Here is a 19607-nt window from a genome sequence, read left to right as displayed (position 1 = left end):
TGGCGTCATACTCTAGTGATTTTTATAAACGTCTCATCGTGGCAGCACAGGAGTTACTGTTACTGCCATCGATGAGCAGTAAACACAACACTATTTTACACTCAGCATCAACAGAAAATGCAAAACATGTGAATAAAGGTAAATAAATTGTGAATTTGGCTGTATCAACACATGGCAGACGTGATGACAAAGAGCAGGAGGGAATATCATACCACATACTGGCCACGATGTGCAGCTCTGCTGTATGCAGATGACAGTGTAATCTGAACCAGCTGCTTGTTTACCCAGAATAACACAGTCACTCTCATACCCACTTGAACACAGCTGAGTGTGACAGGATGCTGGCTACAGTTCTCCATCCTAATAGGACAACCACACTGACATGACCACTGTCTGCTCCGCTTTCAGATAGCTTGAGGTTGCCATGTAGATGGACTAACAGCAATAAAGACTTAATTCCCCTCTGGTTGGAAATTTGTGTCCACGTGTATTTATGCTGCTCCAAGTCTTATATTCATGGGCTCAGTGTTTGAAGAAGTACTCAGTGGTAATAAAACACAGCAGAAACACTTCATTAAAAGTGAAAGACCAGCTTTGAATTTTTTACATAAAAGTAAAAGTACAGAGGAATCATCTGCTCATTATGTGCAATTACATATGTTGTCTTATTACAGTATATACTGTAGCTATGATAGAATATTAAGATACTGGATTATTAGCAGGATCTATATGTTGTATCTGGTCAAAGTGAAATTTTAAATACTGCTATGTAGTTTAATTTCTAACATCATATTTGAAAAAGTGGTGATAAAGTGTTTTGTGTACAAAATCTTAATATGCAAATTAACTAATTACTAGCTACATTTCTTATTTATAAGAGCTAAGTATCCTTTCCATTTGTGCTCAGTGTGTTTTTACAGTGTGGAATCTAATGGGGTTTTGCTGGGTGGCTGAATTATTAATAAAAGGAGCAGCAATGGAAACGTGCATCAATCAAAACTGTATTTTAATAAGTCTTGTGTACACTGTGCATTGTATACTGTTTACTGAAGCCAGCCAACTGCTGGGCCTACACCAGAAATCACACTGAAAAGATGGAGATATGCTCATTTAAGGACTGAATGGCAGAGCTGCAGTTAAGCTCTTGTTTATGTCTTGTGTTTGCTGGGTTGTGTCGTCTATATGGGAAATAATAATGAATTCTCATCCTGCTGACATGTATATACTGATGACTGTATATGCTGTACAACCTCGCTGAGCATCATTTACATAGAAGAAACAACATCCAGTACATGACATTTCAGTGGAGCCTCCTGTGAATACTGATGTGCAGCCTTACAGTCTTCATGGAGCCCCTTGAGATGAAGCCACGCTGACTTTGCCCTATTACCTCTATAACACAATGTACTTCCATGCACTTTCATGCACTTGTATATTATACTGTAGTTGTCATAAAAAATGTGAATGGAAAGTGAGTCATTGTAACCTTGACTGTGCTCCTTCCAGCACACTGATAGTACACGGTTTATATACAAATATAAACAACAGTATGAAACCAACCATGTCTTCATGTGCAAGAGAGAAAACAACAGCTTGACTATTTGTCTATAACACAACTGGAAAAAAAAACATTGCATCAATCTCACTTCATCTAAGCTTCTAACCAAACAGAATCAACATGATCTGATGATACAACTCAATGGGTTACTTTTTTTTTTACAAGGTTATAACCTGGTCCTGCTGAAACTCCTCCTAGACTTTACAAGGCCTTAGAGCCGGAGTCTGCACCACATTTACTACGAAAGATAAAAAGCAGGTGGGTGGTTTTCATGTCCAATTCCTCGAGCACTTTTCAAATTGACAGAGTATCAGAGTGCAATTGAGAGCTGATCGTTTTTGACGAGACACATTAGCATTTCCGGACATATTTCCATGCCCTTTATTTGCTCTATTACTATTCATATCCTCCTTGCTATTGCTATATCCAATTCTTTGCAGCAGCAATGACTCACTTTCCCCTGGAGGAATCATTAATTTTTCATCTAATCTAATCTAATGTAATCTACTAAGTGTACATCTCACTGAGGTAGCGCACAACCATCAAAATTTATGAGGACCTGCGACCTCCCACTGAAGGAGGACTTCGATGAACTGCCAGAGGAAGGTGGAAGACTTACTGCAACAAAAGCGAGCCGAGACCTGATTGTTGGGTTGTTGGTTTCAAACCGTACATGAAGAAAAGGGAACAAGAAAAACCTCTTACATGAAAACCTCCTGCATTAATATCCCATTAAAAATTACTTAATGACCCACATGAATTCTGACGGTAGCTTTAATGAGACTTACAGTATAAGTCATAGAGCTGCTTCAGGGCTAAACTATTTTAGAAGAAAAAATTATTAAATTCAGTCAATACATGTGACCAGGCTTTCATCCGTAGACATGATTACAAATGTATTTGCTGAACAAAGTTGCTTTTTTTTATGATTTTAGTTGGACCCAAATTTGGTTTAGTCCAAAACTGACTCAGGAAACAAGGAAAGCTGAGAGTCAGACAGTCTGACTAAACAGCAATGTACTTTTATTATCAAATTGTTGCTGTAATTTACTTTATGTGCAATTATGAACAAATTCAGCAACCGTGCTTGGTGTAATGTGTGGATAAGTACCTCACGTACTCACAGAGATTATCTATCCATATACACTAAACAATTTGTCTGAATTAGGTATCGACTTTATCAACAATGCTGCCTCCATCTTTATTATACTTAGTATTTCCCCGAATTTTCTTATTGGGTCCTTGATACACACTTAAGATGCTGCTGCCTCCACCGTTCTTACTGCAGTTAATACTGACTGTCAAAATGATAAAAGGAAAAAACTGTTACATCTAAAGCTGAATTTATAGTTCTGTTTTAAGGCTATAGTGACTACTGGGATAGTGTTTTGGGATAGTGTTTGATTGTGTTTTCTCCTACAAATTTCCATTACCGGTGGAAATTGTTGATAGCAAAGATGACATTAAGGAAATTGAAGAAAGGCTCAGTAATCTGTACCTTTATGGTAACACACATCCAGCAAAACTGCTTAAAACTTTCTGCTCAATGCTCTCCAACGAAAAATATGGATACAGGGGTGGCATGGGAGTAGTAGAAGAGGTAAAACAAGAGATCTCTGGGTGTAACTGGAAATGGTGAAGTATCTGTAACCCACCATCACTCTGAATAAATCAAAACCTACAGTACGTTGTTGGTATCTACGGTAAAACCCATTAATGTAAATGTAAATCAAGTTAAAGGCAGCTAGAAAAAGGTCATAATCTGTTGTGGAGGAATCGCTGGTTTCTGTGCCAAAGGGTGGAGACAATTACACAGTGAAAACAAACCAATATCAAAATGGGATTTAAGTGAGGGTGGTTAGGGTGGTTGCAATGGACAAATCAGGACAGATGATTATGTAAATTATGGGAGATAAAGACTGTTAATTTCTTCCTTGATAATCAAGGACTCTTGTTATTACATAACACCATCTTATATTATGACTCTAGTCTGTACAAGTCTTGATTTTCTCCTGCAGCTGGTGAACGACTCTGAACAAGAAACTATTGGCCAATCGAAGTCTGAAATCTGAGCAAGAGCTGAGGGTAATAAATGGAGTGTGAAAAGGAAAAAGCTGCATCTTCACGTTTGATTGGTTGTTTCGTAGGAGTCCACGCCTGAGTGGTGTGGGTGCCTGGAGTGCGAGCCCATTCCCACACCTCAGTTCATCTTCAGCAGTCTGTTCAGGTAGTTTGTCTTTAGCTTATGATGTGAGAATGTCCTCACCTCTGTGTGAGTGGATGACTGTGTGTACGAAACAGGGTTCATTTCCTGTTTCCTACTTCAAGTTTCCTTTAACAATGAATGCAAATATTTCCTATTAATCATGACAATAACCCTTATCATGAAACAAAGAAAAATGCCTATATTTGACCAGAGAATAATCATAGAGGTAACAAATCAGAGAACACCAGTATTGTGACCTTGGGAGTATGTTTCAATACAATTTGTTCAGCTGAATAAATTTATCTGTCAATGCCATTTCTGCTTAGCTGTGCTTTTAAGGTTGTAATTTTAATATGTGAAGGCATGAGCTGCTCCTGCTGAAACACTTGAGGAAGAAACAGATTAGCATACCTACAGCTGCAGGTTAAGTTAAGATGAATATTGGCTTATAACCATGAGATATGGTGAAGGAGGATTAACTGCACACTAATTGCATCTTTTTTTTTTTATTAATGCTAAACTGATTGCCTATCAGAAATCCTCCCTAAATTTGATCCGACTGAAGGAAGGATGAACATGTTTTAACATCTATCTAATAAAATGTTTTTTTTTTATCTTAATGCTTTACCAGCTGGGCTTTAACATGAAGAATAAAATTTTATATTACACAGCGACATATTTATTTTGGAAACTGATTACTGGCTAAGCCAAGCCAAGTTACTAATGTTGCAGCAGTCAAGCTCTCTGTGCTGTGCAGTTTACAGTAATAACACTGACAGGTTTACCAACTATTGCTTGTAGGTTCTAGCCACTGTTGCTAGCTAGCTAATTAGCTAATTAATCTAATGTCAGCTCCATAACTTGGTTGAAAATGTTGCCATTTCTACCTGGCTTTACACCTATTACAATTCATCTTGATTAATTGTTGTTTATCATATTTTATATTTCAGTTTTAGACATGGGCTAAAAATAGATCATAAAGAGGGAAACTAAAAAAAACCCACTAGAATATAAGTGAGGTAACAGGGAGAAGTGAAGGATACTCAGGTCAAGGGTATCAGTCGTGACGCACTATCCAGGACATTTATATTCTATTTAATTTGTCAGTCGTTGGGGAGTTCTCTGTGTTTCTGTGTGTCACATTCAGAGGACAGTCTATCGCCTGGGGGCCTCAAGGGACCCTCAGGGGCCCTTCTTCTATTCCCGCTCCAATTACAATCCTGCCAGCTCTCTGTCACTCTTACACACACCCACACCTACTTACACCTATATCCACACACACACACGCACAGACACACAGACACACAGAAACACACCTGTATTAATAAACCCATTCCTCACTAAGAACATAATTGCACACCACTAAAAATAGCAGTTAACTACAAAGCATGCTAAATTAGTTTGCAGGTTTGTGTGGGTGAGATTTCAAGTGTGCTGGAGAGCAACAGACACACAAAAACTTCCTGAGGACAGGTGCAGTGATCTTTACAGAAAGACACATTTCAGCCTTTTTGTACATTTTTGCAGTGACAAATTATGACATAATCGGGAAGAGTTTACAGTCAATCCACAATAATTTTCATTTTCAGACCTCTTTAGTGACTTTTTTTTTTTTTAAATGCACCTAGCAACAAAGCTAGTGACTTTTTGAAAAAAAAAAATAGCTACCTGCCACAGAAGAGTACTGACAGTACTGTGAGAGGCACAAATCACTGTCTGACATCAGAAACTAGAATTACCCCCTCCTGGTTGTTCACCTCCACCAACCAGACAAGTTGCGGGAAATATGGTCACAATCTACTTATCCTGAGTTACAGCATTGAATTATGGACACAGGGGTTTCTGCAGAACATTATGATGTCACATTGAAGTTGACCTTTGAACTTTTGGATATAAAATATCATCACTTCATTTTATTGTTGTAGACATTTGAGTTAAATTGTGTTATAATTAATGTATGAATTTGTGAGTTATGGCCAAAAACATGTTCTGTTTTGTGAGGTCACAGTGACCTTTGAACTTTGACCATCAAATTCTAATCAGATCAACGCCCTCAAGGTGTTCCTGAGATATCACGCTCACTAGAATGGGACAGTTGTATGTATGTACATACGGATGAACTGATGGACAACCCGAAAACATAATGTAAATGAAAAACATGTAATAGTAAATATGCAATGATGTCATGAATATACTAATTAGTGTATTACATCATTTAACAACATTTAGCAACTTTTCCAGCAGGCTTTAGCAACTTCCATTGAAAGCAGTTTACATTGGTTCCACACCAGTTTTCAACTACATCCGCAATTTCATGCACTGACCATACACAGAGCAGTCACATACTAGGTTCTGACCTGGTCTTGGTTGCATCTTGTTTTGTGAATTGCAGATTTTTCTCATTTTGAAAAGTTTAGCAGCTGGAACGAGAGCCTTCGTCAAGTTTTCAGCATGAAAAGGAGCAACAAGACAAGATGGCTGCCAAGTCGAATAAAAGAACCATTCATTACCAAGAAGGAAAAGGGAGAGAGCAATCACCCCTTTTGAAAATCACCAGGCTGAATCCAGAAAAACCAAAGGCTGTAATTAGACAGAGCCATTACAGCCTGACTTTGAATGCTGTGTGTGTGTGTGTCATATGAGATTGTGGTGTGTGTGGATGTGTGTGTGTGTGTGTCATGGAGCGAGGGAGAGAGGACATGCATGCCCATAGATGTTGAGAGCAGCTTGCAGACATTTGTGCAGGTGGGTGATTAAAGTTAGAAAAGTGTGTGTGTGTGTGTCCTTACACTGAATGTGGCTCACCTATATGTCACATATAGGAAACGCTGTATCTGTCTTTTGTGACTGTTTGCATGCATAAATGCATCGATGCACACAGACCCTCTGCGCGTTAGACGTCACACTGAGAGGAACAAAGCTGAAAGCCACCAGATCTGTTTGCTGAAGGACACATACACACAGGAATGGCAGAGCAGACAGCTGGGTTTCATCAAGAAAAGTTGATTCAATGAAGCTTGCTTCATGAAGTAATCAAATCAAGATTTTGACACTTATTTTATGAAATTCTTGACAGACCAAAAAGATGGGAAGGACGTTCTGTGTTCTACTGTTCGGAAACGATGACACAAGAGACAGTGAGTCAGTTACATGACGGCAGCACACACTGCCACACCATCAGTTTGTGCTTACATAACGTTGAAACTGGAGCCTCTGGGTAGCAGTGGAAGCTCGTTTTACTACTTTTTTTAACCACATTTTGCTGTACAGGCTGCTCGGCAGTCGTTCAGCTCATCTGTGGATGGATCTGTGTTTTTTCTGAAGTTATTTGTTGTTACATGAAGTATAATCTACTCCATCTATCTATAAAAAAGAGAAGATGTATCATGTTTCTTTATTAATTAAATCCTGTGTATTTGGTTTGACATTAAAGCGCCTATGAGTACAACTTCAAAATGTTTGACTTTGGAGACGCCAAGTGGTCGAATAAAAAAAGAAAAAAAAAGAAAAAAATATGAAACTGATAACAAAACACGCTGAAAATACGCTAATAAATAAATAACGAACTAAATCTATACATAGGGGCTTTAAAGCAACTGTGTAAATGTGTTGGTCATTACGGTAACAGGTTGCAATTAGAAGATAATGGTGAATGTGTAAAAGTAGAGAAGAGTCATAAATCTTTTAGAAAGGGAGTGTAAAAATTGTTTTAGTGGGGAGGGGGACTAAACTTTATTGATATAAAAATATTTTTCTTTGAATGCTTCCCTTGACTAGAAAAAAAACTGTAACGAGTGCCTCACAACATTTTGAAGTACATTCACACTGAATTCAATTTTTGTCATTAAAAACCACAAGTGTATAAAGAATTTAAGGTGGTATATTCCAATATAAACCCTAATATGACAATAGAATAAATATTTTTCTGTAGTCACCAAGCTGCACAATAGAATGAATTTTAGCTATTACCAAACTTCTTGCAAATATAACATTGTGCTGTGTATGTTTATCAAATGGTCCAAACAGTCTTTACTTCCAAACTAAGAGCCATCACGTTCACTTTATATGACACATTTTCTTTTCTTTAAACATTTTACTTTATTATTATTCTGCTTTTGGTTAAGATGCAGAATAAAGTGAAGGTGACAGCTGTTACAGCTTCTACTGATTTCAAATATAATGCTATTTGTTAGCATCTCAGAGCAGTTTTTTTTCTTTTTAATTATTTGAGTTTATATTATGTTTGAAAATGAATTGATGATAGTTTCTTAACCAAAATCATTTTCTATGTAACTCTGGTTGACAAAACTTCATGTACTTTTTTCTGTAAAATTGCTTCAATGTCAAGGACAGAAACAGATTTAGTTCAGAAAACACATTTCAAAAGTATTTCCCTAAATCTGCCTGCAGCCAACTGCCCACACAAGCAAACACAACCACACAACCCAGCATCTCTCTACTCTGCACCCACTTATACTTTTGAGCTTTTTATATACTTTACTTGCTGTGTGGAGTCCACAGCGCACACACACACACACACACACACACACACACACACACACACACACACACACACACAAAAACATACACACCATGCAGCTCTTAATGCATTGAGGGGAGATTTACAGCCTTTGTTTTTTGGATTCAGAAATTACATTTCATTTCAGTTGAACAGAGCAGCCTCAATAAATAAAGGTTCTGTAAAAAAAAAAAAAAAAAAGCCAATCTAATCACAACACAAACAGCCCTCGACTCCACAGGAGAAAAATGAATAGTAACTGTTCATCAGGCCAAGAGAGCAGTGGCCTGGTTCCAGTACTTTATATCACAGTGGTTGTTTTTTTTCTTCACTGAGACTCAGGGGAGTAAAGCCAGGTGCTGATACTTTTACTCCACATCCACCTCCCCCTCAAGTCTCTAACCTCAGCAAAAAATCTAATCAGCTGGGATCCAAAGAGTTTATATGGATGCTTTTTGCTTTTAACCTCAGCTATATGACACTACCAACATTTCTAAACTCTTGTGTGTGTGCTTTCTAGTTTCTCACAACTTTTTTTGCCTCCTGACATAATGAGCTGTTTAATTAACTCTGAGGGATAATCCAGGGCAGATTTATCTTGCTCCATCAAAAACCTGAACAAATTCTAGCTGTGGACAAGCCAGCGCTGCAAAATGACTGGCGGTTGCTATTCTTACTGAGTAATCTCACCTTACTCTTTGCTATACTTTATTTTCTCACTGTTATTTGTCTGACTCTGCACCTTGTCTCCTTGCCTCAGCTGCAACCTTAAAGCTTGTCAACAGCTGCTTTGTCTGGAAATGTTCAAAACAAATCACCTGAAAGCACGTTTCTGAAAATGTTGGACTCAGTCCCCACAGACAGGCAATGTAGAGAGTTTCTCTTACTTTAAAGGTCCCAAATTGTATAAAGTGATTTGTTCATGTTTTTGATTGTAAAGCAGGTCTAGGTTCTATATTAATACTGTGAAAGTATCAAAGCCTCAGTCCACAGAGAAATGCACACAGCCTGTATTCAGGAACTGAGCCTTAAAACCAGCCGTCAGGACATCTGTAACTTTGTGAAGTCACAACAAAGCACCATTCTCAGGCATGTCCCATGTCCCATGTCCAGGCCATCCGCATCCACCATCCAACCTTGCAGGATCTGGTTTCTCTGAGTATCTACCTGAAATCTGCTATATTTCTACTGAATCACTCAGACAACAGTCAGCCAATCAGAAGAGAGGCTCACAGCCTCTCCTCTGATTGGCTTCTGACAGATCTTTTATCTTTTATGCCACTATAGCAACCAGCAACCAACCGTATTTATAGATCTTACATAACACCAGCACACATCCTACAGTGCTTCAAGGAAGTGAATGAATATTTAATAATATGTCATATATCTATATCAAAATAAATAGGGAAAGTTATGCATTTATTTAATTATTATATACTTTTATGTTTAATACCTGACATAAAATAACCTAAACGAAACATTAAAATTCCATCATCTCATTAGAATGACAGTCTAACCTACCTTCATGACGATGAAGAGGACCAGGGTGACGAAGACGTTGACCTGCGGGTGTTTCCAGGCTTGGGAGTGTCCGATGTAGTCAAACTCCTCAGCTATGCCCTGTTTGGCCCACGTCCGGTTGTCCAGCAACGTCACCAGAGACTCCTTCTGGGTGAGCTACGGGCCACAGGAAGTGACATCATCAATACACAGCAACAGGGGCGAGGGTTTGTAGCATTTGTCATGTTATTGTTATTTCACTTTAGATTATGGATTTGGCTCAGTTTCTACAACAGAGTTTGAACGTGCAAAACCAAAATGACTTGTAACATCCTTGTAATGTAATGAATACATGCAACATGTGTTTGCAAGTATTTCTCCTTATTCTAACGACTCCAGACGAGTAGCACTGAAACTTAATTACTAATTAAATTTAATAAAAAGCAACATTTCATTCCTTTTGTTTACTACAAAATGTTGCAGTGTACTGAATGTTTTACAGAGATGTAAACTGTGATTTGCTGTGATGTTATATACTTTCCCACACTGCAGTATCACTGTAGCTTATTTACGTGATAACAGAATAAACTTAGAAGGGACTGAGACTGTGTCTCATCAACACAGAGCAGGAAATCAGTCACAATGACAATGCAGTGTAAAGTCACACTCTATATATATTTAGATTAATGCAGCATTAAATAAATGAAAAGGTTTTCAGAAGTCGTTTTTCTTATTTAGCTCATTTCAAATACTGACTTCTGCTGACATTGCACACTTCTCCTCACTGCTATTGGACAAACTTTTTAACCTAAACTTTTTAAAATATAAGTTCTTAAAATCCAATGATAAACACATGCAATATTATAAAATACACTGCAGGTTGACACAGATTTGTTTCTACCTCTGTGGTGATAAATGACCCAAATCTATTGTAAAACACTATAACACAACATCATATGCAAATGCTGCATCTTCTGCAAGGTGCTCCAACGCACTCGTAGACCCTGAACTCCTCTTTATGAAGCTTGTAGTAAATGTTGCTGTTCTCTTTTGTACTTGAGACTACCTGTGGGTGCCTTCAACTTCACCATTCACCTTTCTGTTGACCTTAAATTGCATTAAAACTTGTTGTGCTGCCGACTCGAGGTGTAAATGGAATAGGAGTACTTTAAATGCATAAAAGGTCTGCAGTTCGTCAGCACAGGAGATGATGTGCTGGAAGTGTATTAAAATATATCAGTGGAAATTAAAGCAGGCAGGGAGAGTGAAACGACAAAGTGGTTTATGGTTCAGCTTTAAATCCGGAACAGCTGACGACACTGGTAATGACAGTGCTGCCCACAGAAGTGATGAGTGAGGAGTGTGAGAGTAAGACAGAGGGATTTAAGATACAGAAGTTGGAGTGGGCTCTCTGGACTGTTGCTTTAAGAGGAGTGGGTCAGTGTGGACAGATTTAGAGCTTCAGAGGCCTGACTCACCCTCTCAATGCTGAGGGGAAATGTGTGTGTGTGTGTGTGTGTGTGTGTGTGTGGGTGTACTGTTTGTGCGCATCAGGTCTGAGGATGCATACAATATTCCTTTTCTAATTCTGATAATTAGACAGATGAAGGGACTGTAATTAGAGAGAAGACACACACACACACACACACACACACATTTATGAGTCATCCCAGGAGCAAAAGGACAGTACACTCGACCAAGTCTCCAGTGTGCAGAGATTATACACACAAACACACACAAACATTTTCACCCGCACTGTGAATATTAAAAACAATCACACACTCACACTAATGGTAATCAGGCTGTTATGGAGCAACATAACGATCGAGTGTGCAGCTGCACAAAGACCAACACCAGAACAGTACAACATGTATGAACATACATTTTTCTTTTTTGTGATTTGACGGATTCAATTGTGAAGTTTTCTTTTCTCATTTATTAAAGAGTTAAAATGATTAAATATAGCTATTGTATGCATTAGACATGTTTTGACTTGGTGCTCATTGTTGTGCGTTGTAGGGGTTTTGTTGTGTGTTGTGAGTCTCATTGTGAGTATTGATGTATCTGTTGTCGCTTCAGTATTGTCTATTAATCTATGGGGACCCCAGGAAGAGTAGCCACTGTTACAATACAGTGGCTAATGCAGATCTAATTAAATAGATAAAAACAAACAAACAAAAAAAGAAAGAGATAAATAAATGTATGAACATAAATCATGTAGAGAGGTTCTGATGAAGTTTTGACATCAGTTTGAGTAACTGGGTTCATTCAGCTGATGGGTTCAATGTGATGTTGATGCATTTCCTCTCATTAGTCCACAGTTTTTATTTTGTCATTCACTTCAGTTACAACATTTGTTCTGTCTAAGTAAAAGAAAGAAACACTGATTAAAATCCTCTGGCTGAATTAAACCACCTGTTACAGCCCTGATCAATTCACATTTGATATACAGTAATGGCTGCAGAGATGTGTGCATAAAAAAAAAAAAAAAATAGTCTATGATTAATGGGTGTGGGGAACCTACCTTGCCAGCCATAAACTGACCAAAGCCAGGGGGAAATGTGAGCGTGGAAACAAGTAAAGTGACCAGTGCTGGATACAGCAGACGTCTGAGAGACAGAGAGAGAGAGAGAGAGAGAGATGCTGCAGATTCAGTCACATTCAATACAGTAAATCAACTGAAGTGTTAACACTGTTCAGAGTGTGTAAATGAGTGAGTTAACACACCGGTCGTTACTGCTTTCATTGTTAATGTCACAACATCAAGGTTTCAGACTGATGGACAAACAGTGGTTTTTACATTACAAAGCCCTGCTGTATGTTGGTGTCTTATTATATAACATATAACAAACTGCTGCTATGTGAACGTACAGCTGATCACCTGTACTGAACATCGTGTGTGTACAGTACAAAGGTGTATGTTTATGTATTAATTGTGTTTTATTTTAAGTGTTGATATCATAAGAAGACATATTTGTGGTTTAGGAACCAAAAACCATCTCACTGTCGTTTTACATCTCATCTCTCAGGCTTCTCTTTGGAGTTCTAGCAACAACAGGTCAGTCAGCCAATCAGAAGAGAAGCTCAGAGCCTCTGTTTTGATTGGCTGACTGTCTTCTGAGCGATTGAATAGAAATATAGCAGATTTCAGAGAAACCAAATCCTGCAAGGTTGGATGGTGGGTCCAGGTGGGTGGGGCTTGGGCGTGACTGCTTTGCTGTGACATCACAAAGTTACGGAACTCTTGACGGCTGTTTTTAAGGCTCAGTGTCTGAATACAGGCTGTGTGTATTTCTCTGTGGACTGAGGCTTTGATACTTTAACAGTATTAATATAAAACCTAGACCTGCTTTATGATCAAAAAACACATGGACATCTACCTTTAGACTATATGAGACCTTTGAAGTTTATTTATATACGGTAGAATCCTTTAAATTGGGTAGATGCTCTATGAATTTTATTTATTTATTATTATTATTATTATTATTATTATTATTATTATTATTATTATTATTATTATTATTATTATTATTATTATTATTATTATTATTATTATTATTATCAGTGTGTGACTCAGTGGTGGCAGAAGTATTTATTGTAATGAACTGCAAGACCTGGATTTAATTTAAAAATACTAAAGTAAGCACTCATGTGAATGTAGTGGAATAAAAAGTACAGTATTTCATTATAAAGTATCTCATCACTGTATTTAAGGTTCTACTTACTTTTTCATGAGGAATTTGTTGATGGCCTTCTGTTTCCTGATGAACTGGACAATGAGTCGGTTCAGGTACACAAACAAAGCCCCACCAAAACCACTGGCAATACTGCAGAGAGACACACACACACACACTTCAGAGAGAGTTGGCTCTGGCATAAAAACTAATGCGTGGTCAAACAGAACCTGGATAGAATAAATTAATTCAAGTATAAACAAACCAAAGCATCAATTAGAAACATTTCTCCCTCTCAAAGGTTCTCCACAGTGCATGTGGCCGCAATAGAAACAATGCAAATGTAATGAGTCTCCAATGGGCTGTGGGTGGACGTCAGTGAGTGCAAATGTAATGCAGTTGAACCACATGTACAGTAGGTATAATCCAAGTACTGTATGAGACATTATGTTAATACCAGGAGAAAATAAACAGTCAGAGACAACGAAGGTAAATAAAAAATACAGGATGGAGAGAAAGTGAGGAAGAGGAGAGAAGAGTTAGGAAAGAGGAAAGATGAGAGGAGAGGAAAATGAAAAAGCATGTAGGAGGAATATGCTGTCAATACAGAGGAGGAGAGCGGGAGAGAGAGAGAGAAAGAGAGAGAGAGCATGCAGTCAGATGGGGATGTGTGGGGGAGTGGGAGACAAAGCAGAAAAGGAGGTTTACATAAGTGTGCATTTAAAAGCTCAGTGGGAGTCCTCTATATGGCAGCAGGAAGAAAAGAAGGAGAACAGAGGGAGAGAAAGAATAGACTCAGACAGCTATGCAGACAAGCTAATACTTATAAATTTATCTTGCTGCATTATTAATTCCGTCAAATACCTCTGAATAAATAATGAATGGGATGATGAGGAGGGAGTCTTTGCCCTCGTGGTGCAGCTGAGGAAAACACTGCATGTGTCTCTTTTTGTGTTCTGAGTAGTTTTACTCTTAAAAAGGATCAAATGTCGTCTTTCTCTGAGGGATAGTTCAGGGTGAGGATCTGGGGTCAGGGAACAGATTAGGGGTGAGGTGATCTGTCTGAGGTCAAGCAGGGTTACAGGTATGGCCAGGTAAAGGTGTCTCAGCCACAGTGGTGCTTCCCTTAAAAGCCGAGAGGAACAGGTGGATGAAGTATAATTAGCCAGATGTCTGACTTTTTTATCTATTTCAGTGGAATAATATGACTTTTTTTTGATTTATCAATTCATTGTTTAGTCTGTAAAAAAAAAAAAAGTATTATATATATATATATATATATATATATATATATACACGGTTAGGGTGCATACCACGTGGGCGCAAACGCTCTTTGTTGCATGTCATTTCCCTCCTGTCATTCTCCACTGTCCTAAAAATAAAGGCTTAAAAATGCCAAAAAAAAAACCTGGAAAAAAAAGTATTTGCAGCACATGTGGTGTTGTTGATAAAGATTTTTTCTGAATTTGTTTGTGTTCTGTCTATTTGAATGTGTTTTCTTAAGCTGCAGTGCACTGAGCTCTCCGGGCCACCGTACATTCCACCTTACTTGTACATAATCACTGGACTGCATGTATTTGCATGCTTTCGTGTGCAGGAATCAGGTCGTACTTCAGCCTCCTCTCGTCCCAGTGACTCTCGTTTCTAACGCCTGCAGGTGTAAACACTAAGTAGAATGGTGTGTGACTCTTCAAAGACGTGCCCTTGGCAGCGTGTACCACAGGACAAACTCTTTCTGGCCTAGTTGACTGAGACACTGACCGACTTTCCTGGCTTGACAGCTATTGGCAGGGGAGGATGGAAACTACACACACACACACACACACACAGACGCGCCAACACACACATACACACTAGCACAGTGTAAAACAGAGGCTAAGCGCTCTGCTGCCTTCTCTGGAGGAAGCATTAAATGTACTGTATGTGCGAGCCAGTGATGCAGCAGTGGGTGTTAACACCTCCGGACAAAAGAAAACAGCCAAAAGATGAAGAGCAAAAGACAAGAAAGAAGAAGAAGAGAGGGATTTTCTTCCCTTGTGGAGCCTACGCAGTTACACACGGGCATGTACTTTCATCTATGAGAGAGAGAGTCAGGGAGGGAGGGGGAGGGAGGACACCCCTCCCACTGCTCCAGCAGCTTCCTTCTAGGGAGCCCGTGGTCTCATTCACAGCCGTGCAGGAGCCCTCAGGCTACGGCAGGATAAAATAAGACTTCCCTCAGTACGTGAGCAACTGTTGCAGGCTGAATTATCCATGTTAGGTGACTCACGCAGGCTCCCCTCAAGTAACACCTTCACAAGCTACAGTGAGAGGAGCCCCTGAATAATATCTGAGTTTGTGCTGCAGTGACAAAGAAAAGGAAAACCTGTCAGAACAACTGGATGGACGTTGACTTTTGGCCCAAACCAAATCTGTGTACCAGTATTTGTTGCTTTCTAAAGGAATAATCTATAATGAGCTATTATGCTGTAAATTAATAGTTTTTTAAAAATGATGGTTTTGAATTAATGGCTCAATTTCCTTTTTTTTTTTTTGTTATGAAATCAAAAAATTTACCAAAAAACTTACCCAATGACAGCGAAGGCAGGAAGCTCCTGGAGGTCAAAGGGAAAGTCTAACCGGAACCGGGTTTTAAACAGAGCTGTGATGGTCTCTGGAGGAAGAAAAAGTGCAGCAAAGGTTAGGAAGGAGAGAAAAACAGAGCTGAAACAATCATCAAAATCATGCATCTCCTGCGGACAGATGCAGTGCATTGGACAAGAGTTACAGCAGTTCAGGTTGTGTCACTAATCGAAGGTAACAAGTGAGAAGTAAATAAAAGGTTCAGCTCATTGTGGGGGTTTTGGCCAGACCAGTGTTTGCAAACAGAGGGTTAAAGGAGATGTTGTGGAAGAGCACTGGAAATCCTGAAGCAGTTTTCGATCGGCTGTGAGTTTGACCTTCTGACCTCTAGAAACTTAAAATCTGATTTTCTGTCTGCTGTAGTAGAAACACGTTTCTATCTGCTGCCCTCCACCATCAATCATCCTTATTTTACTGGTTTCATCAATCGTCCACTTCCACAGACATGTCATAGCAAGAAACATACTGGTGTAATAACATCAATGGTGGCTCTGCTCCAGGTCCAGATCTCTACTATTACTGACTGTCAGGCTTAACTGGGAGACTCAAAGGGAACACACCTGTGCTTTTCCAGCTACACCAAGTTCAAATGTCTGCTATAAAATTATTTAATGCTTTCATTTTCTATGTGAGCTTGATGGGACAGATGTGTGGCTATAACAGAGCACATCTGTCAAACCAGATCTATGAGCTGCCCTCAGGTGATTTTAAAAACTCCAACTTTATTACTTGTGCTGCTTTATTTAAAAGGACCCGTTTTTAAGATTAAGTGGTGAGGTTGCAGAACTGAATACCCCTCCCCTTCAGCCCTCCCTTCCCCAGCATGTAGGCAAAACTATGGTGGCCTTCTGGTAATGTTAAAAAGGCAAAAGGCTCTCTCTAAAGCCAGTGTCTGGTTTGTACGTTCTGGGCTACTGTAGAAACATGGTGGCAGAGGAGGACTTGCTCTCTATGTCGTTACCTTCGTCTCTGTTCCACACAGCCAGCACTCTGAAGATGAAGGCACTGAAGGTAGCAGCGAAGAAACCTCTCCAGTAGTTCCTCACCGCGAAGAATGTGGATGTTACTTCAATACTGAACAGTACTCCTGGAATACACACACACACACACACACACACACACAATATACAGGATCCCCAATAAGTTTAACAGACCTCTAGGTTTATTACAATATGTGACAGACTTCTGTTTTGAAGACTCACCTCCTATGGGGGCAGCAAAACAGCAGCCCACTCCCACAGCACAGGCTGCTGCCAGCATCTCAATGTTCCTCGACTCATTCTGAAACACACACACACACACACACACACACAGGTTACACATTGAATTATATAACTACCTAACCCACAGAAAAAACAAAAAGGAAGATTCAGAAGCAGAAGCCAACAAGAAAAAAAAAAAGTTGATAAATTATCTGATAATGTTGGTAACTGTTCATACAGCACCACACTATCCATGTAGGACAGTAACAATGAGGTTCTCGTTGGATGAGGACTTGCACACATTAAGACAAATGACTGCATAACTGAAGGGCAGAGGGTCACAGTGCATCATGGGAAACGAAGGTGTTTTGTTTTTTTTATCTTACAGGACTTACCTTCATTCCTATGAGACTGGCTTCCTTCAAGCAGCATGGCAGTGATAAAGTTAGTTAGTGTGTGTCTGTGTGTGGGTGTCTGAGTGTGTGTGTGTGTGTGTTTCCCTTTAACTCTACACTCAGTGGCTTATCCTGGACTTACAAATTTACAGTGTGAAAATCTGAGTAGCATGCTGTAGTGCAGCTTACACACACACACACACACACAGATGGTCACAGAGTAATGAAAAGAGGTGGTCAGGAAACACTCTGCTAATACAGCTTACTCTGCAAAACATCTTTATCTCTAATAAATATTTTACAGCTCTTGGCACTATGTTGGAATGTTTCTGCTTCTTCAAAGCTCAACTTAATGTTTCCCAAGAAATATGTTGAATTTTTTTTTCTTAAGTGCAATACAACATAAATTATTCTGACACTCATCCTTGTTCCTAGAAACCTAAAACGGTTTCAGCTTGTTAAAACCATCTCAAGTTTAAAACACTGAGATTCATGCAATAATATGTTTGCATTATTACCCTAAACCTGTCTTAGCTTTTTCTGTTCAAGTATCCCATGTAGCACTCTCTTAAAGAAGCTATTTGCAAGTTTAGCGAGTGCTACACAGCTAACGTTAGTGTTAGCAGCTGTTTACTCACCAGTCCTGCCAAAAGCTTCAGCCATTGTTGTGTGTACAGGCTGCACGTTACAGTGACTTGATATTGGAACCAGGCCGGGCTAGCTGGTTAGCATGCTGACTTAAGTAGAAGAAAAGAAGTGATCGAAATAGAAGCAAAACAAGAGGGTTGCTCTGGACTTTGATGCTGAACTTGCAACATTTCCTCTAGACTGGTAAGTACACAGCTGTTAATGCTAACGCTGGCTATATATAACGATAGCAAAACTTACAAATAGCTCCTTTAAATGATACAATGGCCGTTTTGACTTGTTAAATACTTGTGAGTACGTGTGTATTGTGGTATTTGTGATATCGTTAGAAAGAAACTAGAAAAACAAAATGTGCACAATATTTTTTTGTTCTGAACCAGGAAACTGTTTAGAAAATGATGAGCAAGAATATCATATTCAGGAGTCATAAAAACAGGATCCAAATATTGTTGGGTTTAGAACAAGGTGATATATATATATATGATAGTGTGTGTCAGATGATTTTAATACTTTATTTTAAAGGGTGAAGACATCTTTTCTGAGACTGGACACTAGAATAAATATTTAACTCTTTGCACAGTGAATCAATTTGACAAGACTTCAGCAGTGGGGGAGGAAGGGACATGGACTGCAGAGCATGCAGGGAATAGTGCGACTGAATTACCTTAATCCCTATAAGACCAGGCTCCTTCAGGTAGCACAGGAGTAAGAGACAAAGTAAAGCTAATAAGCACAGATGAAGACCACTAACTGTGGAAGAACAAATATCAACATGATTTTCAATCAGTCCGTTCAACTTTATTAACAAAGCAGTGCGTTCGCTCTGGAGTTTACTCTCTACCAACAGACATTCATAGTTCTGATGAAAACATCCCTTTCAATTATATCTGATCCAGTGAGAGCCCTGTTCAAATAATGGCATTCTGTGTGTGTGTGTGTGTGTGTGTGTGCGTGTGCGTGTGTGTGTGTGTGAGACCCCCACTGGTCCCTCTTTTTTTATTAAAGTACAGCACACTATCTGAGAGCACGCTGAAACAAAAGGCTCTTCTTTACAGCCCACAGGCTACATTAGCATACTGTACTTCAAACTGCGGAGAGGACGAGCTACTGCTGCGCGCGCGCACACACACAGACACACACACACACACACACACAGACACACACAGACACACACACACACACACACACACACACACACACACACACACACAGAGCATTAATGTGCCATAAAATGAAGCACAGGGCAGAGGGTTACTAGGAGACAGTGAGGATGATGATGGTTA

General features: G+C 39.1%; 1 protein-coding gene across 4 annotated transcripts in view; it reads right to left on the bottom strand.

The window, feature by feature from the left end:
- The window catches only part of clcn2c (chloride channel 2c), a 151678-nt gene that overhangs the window by 51287 nt on the left and 80784 nt on the right, over window positions 1-19607 (bottom strand). For all 4 annotated transcript variants that reach the window (XM_071471615.1, XM_071471613.1, XM_071471612.1 and 1 more), the window contains 6 exons: window positions 17282-17360; window positions 17041-17166; window positions 16026-16110; window positions 13509-13610; window positions 12308-12392; window positions 9805-9960 (listed from right to left, as the gene is read on the bottom strand). In XM_071471615.1, coding sequence (XP_071327716.1) covers window positions 9805-9960; window positions 12308-12392; window positions 13509-13610; window positions 16026-16110; window positions 17041-17166; window positions 17282-17360 — 633 coding nt within the window. The remainder of the gene's footprint in view (window positions 1-9804; window positions 9961-12307; window positions 12393-13508; window positions 13611-16025; window positions 16111-17040; window positions 17167-17281; window positions 17361-19607) is intronic.

Source organism: Trachinotus anak, unplaced genomic scaffold, assembly GCF_046630095.1.
Source record: "Trachinotus anak isolate AG129_WGS33_773 ecotype Australia unplaced genomic scaffold, CSIRO_AGI_Tana_v1 ptg000034l, whole genome shotgun sequence".
Lineage (NCBI taxonomy): Eukaryota > Metazoa > Chordata > Actinopteri > Carangiformes > Carangidae > Trachinotus > Trachinotus anak.
Note: the sequence above shows the minus strand (reverse complement) of the source record. Positions and strands in the feature narration are given on the sequence as shown.